General features: G+C 49.2%; 6 protein-coding genes across 6 annotated transcripts; 3 read left to right on the forward strand and 3 right to left on the reverse strand.

Moving 5' to 3' along the window:
* Positions 1 to 114: 114 nt before the first annotated feature.
* BP5553_03861 (uncharacterized protein) lies at positions 115 to 1665 on the forward strand (the record flags this gene model as incomplete). The annotated part of the gene is made up of 1 exon (XM_032012484.1): positions 115 to 1665. One exon carries the CDS (start codon positions 115 to 117, stop codon positions 1663 to 1665), a length of 1551 nt encoding a protein of 516 aa, XP_031872177.1.
* Positions 1666 to 2882: 1217 nt separating this feature from the next.
* BP5553_03862 (IlvD N-terminal) lies at positions 2883 to 5670 on the forward strand (the record flags this gene model as incomplete). Its single annotated transcript, XM_032012485.1, has 13 exons — positions 2883 to 3012; positions 3068 to 3090; positions 3140 to 3201; positions 3281 to 3298; positions 3352 to 3369; positions 3425 to 3432; positions 3484 to 3573; positions 3731 to 3748; positions 3804 to 3856; positions 3922 to 4027; positions 4187 to 4383; positions 4515 to 5400; positions 5459 to 5670. The coding sequence occupies 13 exons, from the start codon at positions 2883 to 2885 to the stop codon at positions 5668 to 5670; spliced, it is 1821 nt and encodes a 606-aa protein (XP_031872178.1).
* Positions 5671 to 6121: 451 nt separating this feature from the next.
* On the reverse strand, positions 6122 to 7020 carry BP5553_03863 (Uncharacterized protein; the record flags this gene model as incomplete). Its single annotated transcript, XM_032012486.1, has 3 exons — positions 6122 to 6160; positions 6225 to 6395; positions 6457 to 7020. The coding sequence occupies 3 exons, from the start codon at positions 7018 to 7020 to the stop codon at positions 6122 to 6124; spliced, it is 774 nt and encodes a 257-aa protein (XP_031872179.1).
* Positions 7021 to 7374: 354 nt separating this feature from the next.
* On the forward strand, positions 7375 to 8275 carry BP5553_03864 (Uncharacterized protein; the record flags this gene model as incomplete). Its single annotated transcript, XM_032012487.1, has 3 exons — positions 7375 to 7882; positions 7955 to 8135; positions 8248 to 8275. 3 exons carry the CDS (start codon positions 7375 to 7377, stop codon positions 8273 to 8275), a joined length of 717 nt encoding a protein of 238 aa, XP_031872180.1.
* Positions 8276 to 8938: 663 nt separating this feature from the next.
* On the reverse strand, positions 8939 to 10056 carry BP5553_03865 (Uncharacterized protein; the record flags this gene model as incomplete). Its single annotated transcript, XM_032012488.1, has 3 exons — positions 8939 to 9127; positions 9188 to 9759; positions 9819 to 10056. The coding sequence occupies 3 exons, from the start codon at positions 10054 to 10056 to the stop codon at positions 8939 to 8941; spliced, it is 999 nt and encodes a 332-aa protein (XP_031872181.1).
* A 6264-nt stretch (positions 10057 to 16320) lies between these two features.
* On the reverse strand, positions 16321 to 16777 carry BP5553_03866 (uncharacterized protein; the record flags this gene model as incomplete). The annotated part of the gene is made up of 2 exons (XM_032012489.1): positions 16321 to 16325; positions 16381 to 16777. The coding sequence occupies 2 exons, from the start codon at positions 16775 to 16777 to the stop codon at positions 16321 to 16323; spliced, it is 402 nt and encodes a 133-aa protein (XP_031872182.1).
* Between the last annotated feature and the right edge of the window lie 1417 nt (positions 16778 to 18194).

Raw genomic sequence — 18194 nt, forward strand, 5'->3', positions numbered from 1 at the left:
CAAACTCCATTTCACCTTTTGCTCTTCAAGTCCCATTTACATCACCCAATTCATCATATTCGCTCCAAGATCAACAAGGAGAGCGAACAAGTGTCTCCGTTTCCTCCTACTAAAATGAGGTTTATCAACAAGGTGGAGAAAGCCAAGGCACGCGGTGCGCAGCCACTCGCCGAGGCTAGGCAATATATTGACATTTCAGACTCAGAAACTTTGTCTGAAGAGCAGCCCGAGTTTGTCAAAAAGAGAAAGCGAGGGAGACCTCGGAAGGTAGCCAACGCAGTCCTAGAAAAGAAAACTATAAAGGCGGCCAAGTCAAAGCGACCCACTATCGAAAAAGTCACAGGGATACCCGTTGAGGAAGACGAAGAAGACGGCCAAGAAATCATACAAACACGACCAGATGTGGGACAGAGTCTTTACTATCTAGAAAAGAGTTCAAGCGAATTTCTAGAATACGTCAAAACCAATGAAGACGTGAAGGCCTTAGTGCAAACTTATGGGGTTGAGAAGATCACCGATATCGAGGAGAAAGTCGGGAGCGTGGCCAAGCTGTTAAGAAGTCGAAGAGCCCCAAGGGCAACAGCAAAACCCGTGGATGGAACACTCCAGTCCTTTGATCAATATTTCGTCCTTCGAGATGTCGGTAATACAATCATGCTTGTCGCCCCCGTCGAAATTTTTAAAGCCAGCGTAGCCATTAGAAGCAAAACTCTTGGGTTTGTGAGAAAGGCCTCAGAGTATTGGCCTCTCATGTGCTCAATATCCGGAGTAAAAAATATCGTGTCACCACATGAGAAAATGCTGGACTCGGAGTTCTGGACACACGAAGTGTTTAGATTTAGCACCTTTGTCGATATGAAATTTCAGCCGACCCCATTCGAAGCACACCAAGGAGTACCCAGGGGCATGCATTGTTCAAGTCATGTCGAGCGAAAGTTGATGCTATGGTACGCATGCAGAGTGCTCTGTAAAGTACTTGGCGCAGAAGCTCCAACATCTATAAGAAAACAGGTCTTCTCATTAGGGCAAATAAACAATATACGCCCACGACCAATGGCGGAGATTGTGTTAGACAGAAATCCCTGCAGGAACTGCAAAGTTTTCCAGGCCTTTATGGAGGATTTTACAGGTATTAAGTTTACTTTCATTGTCTGCTCCAAACTGGGCAAGGTCAAACTTGAGAAAGACCAACGTGGAAATCAGGTTTTCCCACTCTTGGCCGAAGAGTCTGTTTCCTCGGACGACTCTGAAGCTGAGGGAGGGAGAAGCCAAGTACAGGTTGTTGTACCACAGCGGTTCATGGCACCTACTCGAGTCAACAAGCCCGGCAAGTTGCCCATCACGTCCAATATCCGAATCGATACTAAGATATCCGTGTCACAAATTGCGACCACCAAGAAGTCCCGACAGTTGACCCCCGATTATGCTTACGAGGAGGAGGATAATGATGACGATATCTATACGCCAACTTCTCGAACTTCAAGATATGAAACCCCAATCACTCCAGAGAGTAGAATCACTCGTTCCAGCCCCCTCACCCCTCAAGGGTCTTTCGACTTCGGCTATGAAAACTTACCTCGTCCTCGAAAGGAAAATAAAAAGCGCAAATTTGATGCTGCGTACTATACCAGCCCAATCTCAGCAAAGAAATACATGAAAAGATAGAATCAGGTTAGTTCTCTGCTTTCCTCCTCCTCTTATAGAAGTACAAGACATGTATACTTACTACAAGTCTTGATGGTAAGCAGAAACTTTCAGAGGGGCACTGTTGAATTTTAAAACAAGACGAGACGAAAACACATACCAACATGAACCACCACCAAAGTAATGCTAGCAATTCAAAACACATGGTGTCGGATTTAGAGGAGTGCACCTTCGGAAAGAGGCTATCTTGAGGGATAGGGAAACGAACATTCAAATAAGGGGTCTGGGTTTAAACTTGCTATCAATCTTGCTGTCAACCTTGCTTACAATCTTGCTTTCAAACCTTGCTTTCAACTTGCTTCAAAATAGATAGGGTAGGCCACACAATAAATATGGGGGGGGGGTTGCTTGAAGGTTGCACAATAAATAAAGCCCTTTTATCTCCAAATCTTCACAACCCCGATTACCCAACGCTGGTTCTGGCAGATGTGACTACAATGGGGTGGACCATATCGGATGACGCGCGCTCCTCCGCGACTTAAAGGGATTTATAAATAGCGCTGGGATCTTGTGTCGGATGATATGGGAGCTCCAAGTATATTATCACTCGACTGACTGCCTCTGGTCTCTAGCCCTTGCATCCTCATTTTCTGTACGTAGTACGCGACTACGTATCGCCAGTTGAGGAGCCAATGGACTCTCCTGCATTACCTAGGTACTTTATGGCCGCAGGACAGCGCGCTGAAGTTGAACCCCCCTCGCCAATTTTGCGCCCCTGTGCGTTTGCACACAAATTGCACTCTGCGTCATTGCCTATGGCTATCGTTGCGCGACATATGCTTTGGCACGTAGGTATGATAGGTAGGTACTTATGATAGATACTGTAGCTAGCAGTCGGCACGGTTCATAGCAAGAGCGGTGGTTGCCGGAACAACGCTGTTTAAGACGTGACGTCCTCCCGAGGTAGATTGGCCAGCTGCCAGAACAGCGGGGCATCCCAGCGAAGTTCGCCACACAAGAACTCCGGGAACACAGATGAAGCTTAATAATTTCTAGCGAGTAGCACATGCCACTCCTCCACGCCAGAAGACGCAATTTATTACCTTTTATACCTTATTGTTCCCCATTCTTACTGTTGTCTATGGTTTAATTGCTCCTCCTTACCCAACCTTTTCCATACCTTGAATATATTGTACCTTGGGTAACTACCGAGGTACGATCTTCCACCAAACCACATCATGGAGCCTTCAAACTATGAGCATATCCCAGACAAGCCAAGGTACATTGATTTCCAATGTGTCGAGCCTGGCACGAAAACCGCCGACGGGAAGCAGGTGCTTAACAGATGGTCCTCGACAATTACACGGGGTATGAGGTTCTCTTCCGTCACAGAGACTCTTGCTAATCGAGACGCTGTTAATAGGTCATGATTTCCCCGGCGCTCAGGTAAATTGAGAAATTATTCTGGGTTTTACTGTCATGTTCTTATGTCCAGGCTATGCTTTATGCTGCAGGTGTCCCCGATAAGCAGGCCATGAAGACCTCCCCTCAAGTTGGGTAAGCAGTTCTTAAGAAGGGCGATCACCTTCATTAGATCCACATAAATTTTATCATCTGGCTTGCTGACTGCTTTTAGTATCTCGACTGTTTGGTGGTAAGTCTCTGGAATCCACAGCTCCAGAATTTGAGTGACTAAAAGGTTGGTAGGGAGGGTAACCCTTGCAAGTAAGTCTGTTGATTAGAGAAAACATGACAATACAGTATTCTAATCTTATCACAGTATGCATTGTAGGTTTTAGCTAGATGAAGATCCTTGGAAACCACACTTATCTTGCTTAGTATTTGACCTGGGCAAAACTGTGAAGCAAGCCGTACAGAAGCAAGGGATGCTTGGATGGCAATTCAACACTATTGGCGTGTCAGATGCAAGTAAGTTACCCATACATCCCTGTGTTTTGGTCTACAAGGACACGGCCAGTATACCTCTGGTCTAAGTATTTGACGCCTACTCTCTACTATATTTTATTTTCTTTATCTCGGTACTCAAATCGCTTTTAATAATGAACATTATACTAACAAAATGAAGTTACTATGGGAGGAGAAGGTCTGTATCGATATATCGACCATCTCGCACTCTTGAAGTCACTGACCGAGCCAAGGGATGCGATTTTCTCTGCAAACTCGTGAGATTATAGCCGACTCAATAGAAACGGTCAGTCCTGAGTTCCCTGCAAAATATATATTGTCATAATCGTATTAACCCTTTGGAACCTCTAGGTGACGTGCGCCCAGCATCACGATGCAAATATCTCGATCCCAGGCTGTGACAAAAACATGCCAGGCGTAATAATGGCAGCTGCCAGACACAACCGTCCATTTCTGAGTAAGTATAACTTGTCCTCTCGAACTTCCCCTGCTTGCCCTTAAATATGGCACAACTGTATATGCATGGAATAACAAATAGCACTTTCCTGAACCCACCTGACTTGTCTCAGTTGTGAGTTATAATGAAATATATAAAGCTAACTCCTCAATCAACTAGTGATTTATGGCGGGAGTATTAAAAAAGGCCATTCAAAGCTTCTAAACAAGGATGTCAACATAAGCACATGCTATGAGGCCGCCGGCGCGTTCGCTTATAACAGGCTTGATCCGACCCCGGAAGCCAAAGCAAAGGGAGCCACGCCTACTGATGTGCTAGATGACTTGGAGAGACACTCGTGTCCAGGTGCAGGTGCGGTATGTAAACATCTATCCCCCACCCACCTTAATGCTTTCATTTTGGAACTCATTCCACAATGTTTAGACAATTTAGCCCATTTCACTTGGGCTCTTGGTCTCCTGAAAAAAACACTAACACTTACCTCTAGTGCGGAGGGATGTACACGGCAAATACGATGTCAACAGCGATTGAAGCCATGGGCTTAACACTACCAGGTTCTTCATCCAATCCAGCGGAGTCACCTGCCAAGATGCGTGAGTGTGTCAATGCTGCCGAGGCTATCAAAGTCTGTATGGAAAAGAACATTAGACCTCGAGATCTATTGACCAAAGAATCCTTTGAGAATGCTCTTGTTGTGACAATGGCCTTAGGAGGTAGCACAAACGGAGTTTTGCATTTCTTAGCCATGGCTGGAACTGCAGAAGTACCGCTCACATTGGCCGATGTCCAGAGGGTTAGTGATAAGGTCCCCTTTATTGCAGATCTCGCACCATCTGGCAAATACTTTATGGAGGATCTCTACAACATCGGCGGCACACCATCTGTCCTGAAGCTTCTCATTGCTGCCGGATTAATGAATGGTAACATTCCAACCGTCACAGGAAAAACTTTAGCAGAAAACCTGGAACCGTTTCCCTCCTTGCCTCAAGAACAAGCCATTATTAGACCTCTTTCAAATCCTATTAAGCAGACAGGGCATATCCAAATCCTGCGAGGAAATCTTTGTCCTGGCGGAGCGGTTGCAAAAATCACTGGGAAGGAAGGGCTCAAATTCGTTGGCAAGGCTCGCGTATTCAATAAAGAGCATGAGTTAGATTCCGCTTTGACCAAGGGAGAGATTCCCCGCGGCGAGAATTTGGTGTTGATCGTTCGATACGAAGGGCCAAAGGGAGGGCCAGGAATGCCGGAGCAGCTCAAGGCAAGTGCAGCTATTATGGGAGCGGGCTTAACAAATGTGGCTCTCGTCACCGATGGTAGATATTCAGGAGCCAGTCATGGGTTTATCGTTGGGCATGTTGTGCCAGAAGCTGCTGGTGAGTCCATTTCTCCTATCTGAAACCTATTGGCACAAACCATACTAACAAATAGCAGTGGGAGGTCCTATTGCAGTAGTTCAGGATGGGGATATGGTCACAATCTCAGCTGAAACAAATTCTCTGAGTATGGATGTGAGTGACGAAGAGATCAAAAACAGATTGAAGGCATGGAAGGCCCCTAAGAGCGCTGTGAATAGGGGTGTCTTGGCGAAATATGCAAGACTTGTTGGAGACGCCTCCCACGGGGCGATGACGGACTTGTTTTAAGATTTAGAGATAGACATACGTCTACAGAGGCATCTTAGAAATTCACACCCTTTCCGTATCGATAAAGCCAGCCTTTACCTTAACTGTTGTTTAAATGATTGTTAGGCAACGCTCCTATGTAACGCCTGTGAGATTTAATTGGCGGAAAACTGATAGGGAGTGTAGAGGTGGTTGTAGGAGCTTTTGAGGAAATGGAATTCTTAGCCTACTTCTCGCTCCCTCGTCCTCGAAGTTGTAGAAGTAGTATAATAAAAAAGGTAGGGCGGCGCCGCTCACCCCGACTCATCCAAGAGAGGCACATCTCCGTCGCTCTGGGTGTCCGAACTGGCGAACTTTTGATTTCCTTAATCAGGCACCACAGGTCAATAGATAATTGCGTCGAAATAGATTACCCTTTACTAAGCCCTCCATGTACTAATCTGGAACATATAAGAGATCCTCTGCATTACTTCTAGGTTATTTCGCGGTAGAGAGCTCCCAATCCTGTCCCCTATCCAACGGCAAAGAAACCAGCGAGAATTGGGTTCGAAGACGGCGTACGCGAGGAAGCTAACAGGCAAGAATGAGGCATGTTCAAAGTCGACGATGTATAGGCGAGGACCGCGATCGGCATCAGTGGTGAACATGAAGTTTTCGTCGTTAAAGTCTGTATAGCAAAATACAAGCTCTTTCTCCAGATCAACCACTGGTAGATTAAGATTATTGCAGTATCCCAATCTTACAACCTAGTAATTAAAGCACTATTAGCATGACACGACTAACTGATGCTTATCATCGCATCTATACCCTATTCAAGTGGTCTTGCAATTCTTCGATAGTATCGTACTCAACTGGCGCTTCGTGGTCCTTGAAAAGCATGTGTTTGATGATACGTCGAGAGCTCGTGCGTGGACCCGGGGTCGGGTCACTAGGTAGAGGCATACCACGAAGCAACTGAATTCCCTCAGCAATTAAATCGTAGTACTTAGACTTACGATCTTCCCAATGCTGAGTTCCTAGCTGCTTTGCAATGTCTTGGATGCTACTTGCTTCAATAAACTGCATGACGATGAAAGTCACGCCATGTCTACTAAATATCTTGTAGACCTCCGGGATATAAACATTGCAGTGGGGTTTTTTCTCTTGTTCTGTGCTTAGCCAGCCAAACGCGAGCCTCTGCATGTCTCCCTCCGCCTGTTTCTCGAGGCCACCGAATTTGACAAAGACCACAGGGCGGTCGGGCGGGTAAGAAAACATCGGCGCATAGCGCCGTTGGCTCTCATGGAAGAGCTCTTCCTCGGAGAGAGTGTGGGCGAATATCCTCACAGAAGCATTGTCGTCAGTCAGGGCGGCGTCAGGTTTCTGGACCATGGAATTTTGCATAATTCAGGATTCAGGGACAACTGGGCTTGATTTGAGTGCCCAGCTGGGATGGAAAGAAAAGCAATTTTGGGATGAATGAGTACCCATTAGTAAAAGGGAATCTTGGGTAGATAGGCAGACTGGGGATGTCGATACTGTAAAGGCAAAGGACACTTTTGGACTCCATGTTATTAATAGATGCCCGTCTCGCAGTCCGGGTAGGGCAGCGTCCCCTCACCCGCGTACCTGGATCGTGAGCACGACGCACATGTTTGACTTCATTGAAAGATAACTCAAGCTCAACACATTGTCCACCAGTTCCCGACTTCCAATTGAAATAACACGTTAATATTTCAGTCAGCCATGGCATCCCTTCGGCCATCACTCATCCGCCCTACGGTCCATGAATTGAGGAGCTTTCTCCTCACCAATCCAGCCACACGACATCCCCATTGCCACTCCACATCCCGACTGCTTTCTCGAACGTCGTCCAGATGCCTATCCTCCCCTCATCGTCAATTCTCTGCCGTTCCCCCTCTACACAACGCCTCACCAAAACCTATATCCCGCAATCGCGGACCAGTTTCAAAGGAAGATACGCAAACCGACTTCGGCGCCCTTAATGTGCTAGGAAACACACCACCACCAAGTACAGCTATCGACGCCTGTTTGTGGGACGGTTTCCACTTAAACAACGAAGTTAAAGTAATAGGCGGGAAGGGTGTCTTACTCATCAATGGTGAGTCGTTCGAATGGTGTCCTTGGCTGGCGAATACTTCTGGGGATGAGACAAGACTGGTGAACGCGAAGGGGCAGTGGGGTGTAAGTGAGGAGGCCTTGGGATTGTTGGGGACGGTCTGGCCTAAGCCTGGTATGTTGCCCATCCTTATTAGGAGTATTGTTGTTTTGGTGGGGGGATGAGAGCTGATATTCTGAGGCGCAGACATATTGATCTTGGGATTGGGCAAGGATATGAGGCCGATTAGTCCTGAGACCAGACAGTTTATTAATAGTCTCGGTATACGGATTGAAATACAGGATACGAGGAATGCTGCTGCGCAGTTCAATCTTTTGGCTACAGAAAGAGGGGTGGGTTCTATTGCGGCTGCGTTGATACCAATAGGGTAAGCTTTATATGGCATCTCAAAACCCCCTCTCGTCTACTCGCAATTAGTCTCAAAGCAGTCTTCCTAATCTCTTTTATTCGAGAACTATGCTAACCGTATGCCGATCTAGCTGGAGAGAGGGCGAAGGCGTCAATTAATGTGAAATGACAAATAATGGAAACCTTGGTCTTTGACGAATATACCTCTAATAACTTCCGCAATCCTCCAATGCTTCTCAAAGCCTCGAAGCTCAACACAAGGGATATTGATGGGGGACCTATAGGACGTCCCGGTACCCGGCGTATATGTGCCAGTCGGCCAGATGATGGCTAGGATCGATAAGCTGGATCATGTAGGAATTTGGGTCCACGAGTTGGCTTCTCAGTCAATGTCGATGAGACTAGCATTCTCTAGACAGCACAAGCTCAAGACAGATTCACAAACGAGGAATTGGAACAGAGAGATTAAGCGGATTGTTTTATGTAGGCTGGCATCTGTATCCTACTAATATAGGAAGGAACAAATGGATGCCGAGGCGCTTTCGAAGAAAAAAACTTAATACGATTAATACGAATCTAAGACGCAGTGAAAACTATTAAACTCTATTGAGGCTCATGCCCGTCAAGTTCCTCGCATATTATTGTCCAAACGCCATATATAACTCCAACAGCTTCTGTTCTGAGCAAGCAAAATCATCCGAACTGTACGCCGCTCTCTTCATTCGAGAGTAAAACCGCCCACGCTATGCGATCGATACACGTCTTCCATTCCCCCAGCTTTGCAGCCTTTTAAATACATAGTCGATACCGAAGTTGGACTCTTTAGTACGTAAAGCCACCGTAATTCGAGTTTCTTCCTTGTACAGGGCCGTTGTATACAGTGCTGGAATCAGTGTCTTGGTAGATGGTTGTTCGGCGGTCATCATCCATTAAGGGCTCCTTAACCTCCCAGTTGTTTTGCTTGGTACCAACGGAAAATTCGAGATCCTCTCGGGTGATGGAATCCCAATACTATAATTTCGGGTTAACGACTATATCGGGAAAAGAGGGATGTGAAAATAGGGAACCAACCTTGTAAACCATCATAACTCCGAGGAGATTACAAATTGTGGCGAAGAACAGCCCGTCGAGGTAATGCTGGACGGCATTGCAAATCGTGTTGCTGAAAACATAAAGGATAACCTGGCCAATGATCAAAAAGAATGCCCCAAAGGCAATATCTCCCAATGGCCAGCGGTCCTGTAGTGTGTTGACCACGAGGATAACCTGCATGACAACATATACCACCAACGCAATGCCGCTGACGAGGTATAACACGACAAATAGGCCAACAGTCCTCGTAGGACCGAGACCAGCCCACCCCTTAAATGTTGCCAACGACACTAAGCCTGTGATGACGAAAAATGCAAAGCTGACTGTTCGGAGAAGCCAGACGGATATGGTGGTGCCATCCTCGTAGAGTTGGAACCCGACAAAACCGTTGATGAGCAGGCAGACGCAGAGGGCGGAGGTGAGACCATTCTGCACTGAAACGAAGTATGGATACGCGCCATTGCCAGGAGGAACGACGCCAGAATCGAGGATAAGCGAGGCACAGCTCAATCCCATGTAGAGGTAGAAGAACGCGGTGATTTCCTTTCGGCCTAGTTACGGACATCAGTCAATATCCCACAGCTGCCCCAAATCCAATGTGCGAACATACCGACTGCAGTAAATTTGCTTCTGACATGCAGAATCATGATGACTGTCATGATCAACGCGACAATGTGCATGAAAGATGCGGCCCCTTGGAAAATGATCGTGTTGGCCAGCTCGATATTGCGCGCATAACAATCAGCTTCAATCCCCACGGAGCCCTTGGTGCTCTCAAAGTGGCCGACCACAGAGCATAGCGGCACCGACGCCTTTCGGCATACGCTCTCAAAGTCTCCAAACCCCATTTTGAATGTACGTTTCTCGGACGGAGGAACAGGCGGAGGAGAGTGCGGTGGAGAGAGCGGACTGAAGGAAACGTACGACCGGCTGTGGAGGCCTCGTTGACGACAAAAATATTATTGTTGGAGTAGCGAACGTAGTGATGAAGGAGCCAGCGAGCGTAAGCCCCTTCGGACAGGGAGATGCTTATGGTAGTGGTAGTGGGAGGACGGGATGGAATGCTCGCTGGTGTTGTGAATCCGAAAAGGGAGGGCCAAACAATCCAGTGTCGTTGAAAGTCTTGGCGCTGGTCGTTCGCGCAACCGGTTTAGCGCGGGATTCCTATTTTTAACCTTAGGCTGGAAGATGACGCTTCAAAGTCGAGACGATCATATATCTGACGCTGTGTCAAAGCAAATTCTTATGATAATATCCTTTTACAAACGATGTCCTTTGGAGGTATTCTCGAAATATCCATATTCACCAAAATTAGTTTACAATTAATCTTAATTCTACGAAGCAGTTGAAGGTCAATATGTAACTGGGCTGGGGTATTAATTCCCCATTATCAATTCGTTATCGCAAACCCCTCTTGGATTTTACCCTCATTTATCTCGAAACACCTCATCTTATCGTGGAACCATTTCCCGGATGAATGTACGATATATTTTGGTAATAAAGGACCTACCTTTAGGGGCCAACATTCATTTCCTAGCAAACCAACGCACCAATACCAAGAGCCCTTCCCGCTATGCTGATAGATTAATGCCCAACAGCGTGCTCGTCATCGGAATTTTGAAATTGAAAGAGAATTCAGCGAGGAGAATTTAATGACCGCAGGCAACACAGATCAAGTTCACAATGATGATAATCCACGGTCGTCCATAGACTACGCCGTCGGATCCACGGACTGGTGTTCAGCCAGGCTTCGTGTGTTCCTCCACAGGTAAATTGCCGCGGTATGGGATCGTCATGGATATGGATACATAAAACCTCTCAAACGAGGGGTAATGGAGTTGGTGAACTTATCAACGCAAATCCAGTCATCCTGTGGGGACCTTCAAACATGTCAGATGGCCAGGTTGCCTTAACCGTGGGAAAGCACTTTCGACTTCGAGAAACGTTGACTTTGAAGGAGTCGCGAATACGGGCGTTTGCATCAAGCTAAATAAATATTAACCAGGGGACATAAGACAAAACAGGCAGGATGGAAGGGAATCGAACAGGCAGTCGTATCGTTCCACATAATGATGTGGCCACCGCTCATGTTGGAGATAAATGGAACTGTTGATCAGACACTGTGTTTGCCAACGGCTAGATTGGTTGTTTGCATATGACTTGGGAATTGATGGCACATCGCACCTCCTTCAGTGCCCGCATATTTCAGCAACAGGGAGACACAGGTGACATAGCCGTATTCGTGCAACATTACAAGGCTGCGGATTGATGGCCGTTGAATGGAAAAACAAAGGAAAGAATCAGGAGCTAAACGACGAATCAATCGCATCCCTTGACTCTGAAGTACTGTGGTGAATAATTGATTCTGAATGCAGAACCTAGGAAGCAGGCATGTTTGGGCTGCATTGCGACGTTGAACGAACACGGCTGACACACGCACTCGCTCGGATATTCGACTTTCGTGTTTTCCATTAAACGCTCTGCCTTGGCTTGCCCCATACGCGTACGCGATACTGCCAGGTAGTCATGTAAGGATGACGCAGCCAGAGAGAGTGTGTGTGAGAGACCATGAGAGACCACGCAAAGTGGATGGAGTCAGGCTGTCCACTGGGCAGAGTCTCCGAGGACAGGAACCGCCGAAGTGTGTTGGTGTCAGTTTGAATTTTGCCGGATACTGTAGCTGAACGCGCAAGAAACGAACTTTGATCAGCTAGCCTTCCTTCGCTGAGTCCTGGCGGCTGCCATCCATCTCCATAGGGATGCCGGGTGTTAGCTAGAGGCCTGCAGCTTTTGAGATCATCCGCTGAATAGATAATCATGGACATATATTATTGAAGCCGGCCAACGGTCCTGCTGAGCATTCAGTTGTTCCAGAGCTCAAAGTTCTGCAGAAACTACATGTACTTCCCTCTCACAGCAGGTGGTATGCACTGTGTTGTGGAGCGGAGCCGTTGGGGGTACATTCAACCGCAGCCCCGGCCGTGGGCGAGCAGGAGTGAAAATAGATGTAGTTGCCTTTCCGTTGAGGATCCTACAGCAGAGGGGTGGAGCCGGTGTCCATCGTGATATGGAACCTGAGAAGTTTATTAACAAGGCTGCCACACCGCGCCCGTTGGAAAATTGTGGCGGATTGTTGCTTTGAAGGCACATAGCCAATACTGGAGCCAGTGAATAACACCATGGAAACAAGTGCAAGGCGGCGTCAGGTCAGGGTCCGTTTGGCGTTGCACATGGTACCAGCGACGAAGAACTATCAGATTTTAAAATGCGAGCTTATCAAGTTTCCAACGACAGCACCGAGCGCTTCGGAATGAATTTCGGAAGCCTTAGATTAAATTACCCGTTTTCAGTACTGGGCACTTATGCAGTGGTGTCTGACATGAAGCTGAACCGTATTGGTTTCTCCTGGAGCCGAAGCCCAAGGTCCAAAATGGGCATAAGGCTTTGGCAAAAAAAAAGGGATTCCTTCGAAGTGGTGCCGTGTTGTACTACTTACACTCTAGGTTATATTACTAGTGCCGAGCTGCACCTTTGCGATTAACGGAAGTTACCAAGCAATAGGTAGGAATTGAGCTTTGACTCTTGTATACTCGGTGTGTGCTACCAACCGCTGCTAACTAGCCAGTCCTGCTTATGTGATACCTTCCTTGTGTAGCTTTCTCGACATGACGCCGACTAAACTTCCCATCAATACATGGAGGTATCCAGTCGGCCGCTGATTGGGGTAGCCTAGCCTAGCTATCCGAAAGCGGCTGAAAGGGCCAGACAGAGGCGACGAACATCCCCTCCGAAAGGGTTGAAGGATGGCACGGGAAAGAACCTGTTATGGGCCTGAGAGTTGCATGACTGATGGGCGATGTTGGCGCAAAGGGCGTTTGACGATCGAAACACTGAAGGCGAATCAAAGAACCAACAATTCTGCTGGCGCAGGCAAAGTAGCGCTGGTTAGCAAAGGCAAGAGTGTTCCGTAGAGGGGTGGGAATGTTGCTCGTCTGTTATCCCGGCGGGATTCCGATCCAACGGCAGGCACGGGAATTATGGTGCTACTTCGTAAGTTCGTACTGATCCAGTTCGAGATGCCTTGGAGAGTCATCGACTCGTCGTTTCCGGGCGGTGATCCATAGGATGGGACGATAGGGGGAGGGGTTTGCAGGCCGGGTGTCCTGGGTGGACCCTGGATTATTTGGTGATCGAGTCGCAGACAAATTACAGATATGCTGTGCGGAGACGGGGGCACTGGCACTGGCACTGGCACTGGCACTGGCACTGGCACTCTGACTCAGACATTCAGCGCGGCAGGATGGAAGTGAAAATGAGGTGAATCGTCAATGTTGAAGCCACGAGTAGGTAAATGAGGAAGAAGGAAAAAGCAGTAGGCAACACGGGACGATGCATGAGCAGCGCCGCTCTCTTCACGCCAGCCATACGGATCTGGCTCGCTGGCTGTGCTTGAGCCCTGGAGTTGAAGCCGAAGACGAAGACGAAGCCGCCATATCTCCTAGTCGCACCCCTATCCCTACTCTTACTTGGAGGCTACATGCTCCGTAGGTAAGGCATTGTAGAGGTTGATGATATCAACACGTGACCACTGGTAATCATCCCGCGCCCATCGGCAAGAAAGGGGTTGGGGTTGTCTGGTGGCGGAAAAAATCTAACTGATTAACGCCACAACGTACTCTGTACGTACATGCAGCACGTCCGACTAGCCGGTACAGTACTCATAATACAACTAGCTCAACTAGCCAGGGTTGTTAGCAGATGATAATCCTCGGAGGAGCTTGTTGATATCTTGCCGGAGGAGCTGGACTATTTTCGAGCGTTTTGTTTCAATTATTCGCACGGCAGATTAGTCCTAGGCCGTTACAGTAGGATAAAATGAGCTATACCGAGGTGAGCGTATCAACTAGCTCCGGCGTGCTGTATCCCGATTTAGTCACTTGGATGATGTATGTATTCTATACATCTGACTTCTGAGCCCAACATTATTCAATAGCACTTCGTACCGCTCCGTATTCAACCCCCGCTTTCCGAAACAAAACCCGAGGGATCATAAAACTTTGATAGCCCAGGTTTTATTTTATGCCTTTGCAGTGGAGAAACCATCAGATGCTTTTACGCGTCACGCCAACAACATATCCTGGGCACGATGGACATCACGACTCAAGAAGGACGGATGACCGAGGTGCAGCCAGTAATGAGGGCACATGGTTAGTAGGTAGTCAAGGCTTGCTCCTAATTATGTTTCGGGTTCCCAAGGCTACCGGCATTTTTTGCTTTGTGAGACCTCGCCATCGCCTCGCCATCGCCTCGCCATCGTGCATTTTTGACCACCATACATACTCCGGACATGGAAGGCTGACGCCCGTTCCGAAGTAAAAGTAAAGTAGTCATGGGTCTAGATGTGTTGAAGCAAGCACCACTCAATCACCCTAAATTGCGAAGGCATGATGGCGCGAAAAGGGCTGCATTTCCTCATCACCCCACTATGTTGGGATATTACTGTGGTTGTCAACAAACTTGTCATGGTACAGTAGTAGGTACTTGGTAACAGAGGCAAGCTGGCTGACATCACCTAGCGTTGTTAGGCAAGCCCAGCCCATGGTCGAGATCCAGGAGGACCAAGAAACTGCCCGAGCAACATCGAGAAAACTCATTAACCAAATGAAGTCAAACATTGTGTTTGGACGCTCGAGCTGTGATTTGCTTCTATTTCCGCCGACGGCTAAACGTGTGAACCCAGTGTTCCACACCCACAAAAGTTGATGGACCCCAAGGCCCAAGGCCCAAGCAGCATGACATACGGGCTCACGGAGTCTGACGGACCTCGTCTGCTCTTTAGCACTTGTCTCCGGACCAAGTCATGAAACCAATGTCCAAAAAGATAGTCAATCAATCTTCAGCCCATGCCTCGCTGCAACACTGATGCAGCAACGGAATTGCCTAGGGCTTGGTTTCCCGCCCGGGTTTCCTTCCCACATTTCCACCTCATTATTATTAGCCCCTGCCTTGGGGTGAAGGGCGGCGTGGCGACGATCGTCAATCAAAATCCAAGTGCCTCACTCCTTGTAGGTTTTACAGGATGCTGAGAACGGAGAACTATGCGGTGTGAACGGCAAGTCCCCTTAATTGGCAGGAGCACGCCGTGGAAGGAGTAAGAAAAGGGGGATAATTCTGCGCTCTGCCTCAGCATGCCGTCATCAGCCTGATTCAGAAGCATACAGGATCCGAGCATTGCAAAGTGTCACTCCTCACACAGACTGTATCGAACAAGCGGTCACGTTCCAATGGGGGGCAGCTTGCCGGGCATTATTGATGAGGCAACGCCGCGCATCAAGATGGGCTGTATGCTTTTAGTACAGTAGCGTTATGTGTGTTGGCCACGGTGGGAATCGTCATCTCATGACTTCCAACAGCAGCAGCAATAATGGCTCTCGGGATTCCAGAACGACCCAAGCGCCAAGGCCCGCGGCTTTTGGACTTCACCAGGCCCTTGGAAGAAGGAAACTTTGGTGTAGTGTAGTAGTGAGCGTTGCCGTCCCGAGCCTCCGAGAGGGATTTTGCAGGACTGCCTGCTGCTCACCAGTGCCAGCGCCAGCATCCCATGGCCGGAAGAGGAGGCAGTATTTTCTGCGTGGCTCCTCCAGCGTCGATTGGTGGGATGTTGGGGATGGCTGACTGGTTGGCTGGCTCGTTGGCTGGCTCGTTGGCTGACTGGGTGGGAGGAGTGGGCGGCGTGCAAATCCGTCCCCGGAGGCAGACTGTGTGGATTCGTGGAACCAACTCCCCAAACCATCCGCTGATGAGGCCACTGGGCTCTGGAGCGGATTCCAAGGATTGGACCTACTACTACTGTACATGTACTACTCCGTACTGTAAACCAGCAGAACCCGGCCAGCGCCAAACGAAAGGCCGCCCGCGCCATGCTCCGGACGCTCCCTTCGTGAATCGCCATGATCCATCCCCATCCCATCCCATCCCATCCCCATCCTAGCGGAATCTCACTCACTCGGTGTCACTCGTACTGGCACTGCGCAGGAAGCATTCAGTCTCAAAGAATGTCTCGGGCCAATCATACCCTGGCGGCCGCGCTGGGCGTGCCCGACACGACCGCACTATGCTCACCTGGAGCTGGAGCTGGCACTGGAGCTGGCACTGGCATGTCGGTGCATTACGAAAGTGCTGAGCCTGGGTCACTGGGGGATTCTTCTTATTGCACACGCCAGGCGGCGGTGGTCGAGCGTGTTGCCGTCCAAGCTGGGGCCTCCGCCCCAGCGCGAATCGCAGTCGCTGGATGAGCATATTCAAGGATGGATGAATCTCGGAGGCCTGGTGAGTTGAATACTCGTAATATGAGTCTGACGAGTCTCCCGTGGCGCATTCTCCGCTGCCCAGTCGTAGCGCCCCGCTGGGAGCGACTAGAGGGCAAAATACTTTTCGACTTGCAGAATCTTGATCAAAGGCAGACAAGACAGCAAGCGGGCATCGCGCGGGCCCGGCTAGGTCCAGATGCCAGATGCCAGATGCCAGAATCCAGATTCCAGATGCCAGGTCGCCAGGTCGCCAGCCCATTGCGGTGCAACCAAGCCCCCAAACCCGACGACTTCCAGGCGGAACCCGCATCCAGTCTCCAGTCTCCAAGTCTCCATTCCTGCTGGCCCATGACCAGCCGTGGATGAGGGAAGATTGGCAACGCCCGTCGCCCTCGCCTCGCCCTCTGCCTACGCCCACGCCAACACCAACACGAAAGATGAAATATGCCCCCCCAGCACGAAATAGCCTCTCCAATAATCCCCAATCCCCAATCCCTCACGTCGTTTCCTTGCCCTGCCCTTCCCCCCCTCCGCCGGGCTCCTGGTCGCAAGCCAATAATGCCCTGCACCGCCCTGCCCTGCGCGCCATGCCCAACCGGGCCAAGCGCGGGCGTGTCTGCGTGTGCGAGTTGCGCTGCTTTGCTGATGATGATTTCCCTGCGGTAACGAACGAGTAAGTCGGAGCCGGGCACGATGCTCATTTCTCACTCCTCAGTCAGGTCTCTCCACGCACGCACGGCACGCGGCGTTGCGATTGCTCCTCGGCAGGGACTGGGCCAATTCGCTTTATTGGTTTGCACCCTGCAGGCCTGGACGGCAGCAACACCGCAGGCCAGTGCGCTGGGCCGGGCAGGATTGGGGAACCTGATGGGAGACTAGAGGCCAGACACCAGTGAACCAGTGAACCAGAGACTACAGACTACAGACTACAGACTGACTAGGGAGGGACGGCGAGTTGGAGATGGAGATGAAGATGTTGGAACGACGAAAGCGGTGCGGTGGGTACTGTAGCGCGGAGCCCGGGGCGGCGTTATCAAAAGGGAACGCTTCCGTTTCCACTTCCACTTCCACTTCCACAGGTCAGGTTAAGGTACATCGTAGCCCCAAACACGATGCGGTGCCATACCAGCCTACCGCCTACCAGCGCCAGGTTTCTTCTACGCGGCCGGTGCAAAGGAAGGGGGAGGGAGGCAATAGTAGGCGTCTAGAGACAGTGCGCTACGAACTGTTTTGTAGAGGATGTGTTTTATTCTATTTTAATCATATTATATTATACTTATACCATAGTATATATTATATATTCTATTTTATTGGAGTATTGGAGCATTGCAGTATTGATGTCTTGGTGCTATCGACTTGCCATGGACTGCGTCCTCCGGAGGCAGAGTACGTCGTAGCAGCCTTCGTCTTCGTCTCCCGGCTTCCGACTGCTAGCTGGCGGACTTTGCCTCCTGTCCCCATTATTATTATTATTATAGGCGCATCCATACGAAGTACTACACTACACTACTCCGTACACTAACTACACTGCGCTACTGCGTCCAATGCTACGTACCTCCGTCCCCATAGCCCATATCCATAACCATATTCATATCCATAATCCTACCCATAACCCATATCCATAGCCACATGCGCTCCCTAGGCCTCTGGCGCCGCCTCCTCGTTCCCTCCCTTCC

This window comes from Venustampulla echinocandica, assembly GCF_003357145.1.
Source record: "Venustampulla echinocandica strain BP 5553 chromosome Unknown scaffold_1, whole genome shotgun sequence".
NCBI lineage: Eukaryota > Fungi > Ascomycota > Leotiomycetes > Helotiales > Pleuroascaceae > Venustampulla > Venustampulla echinocandica.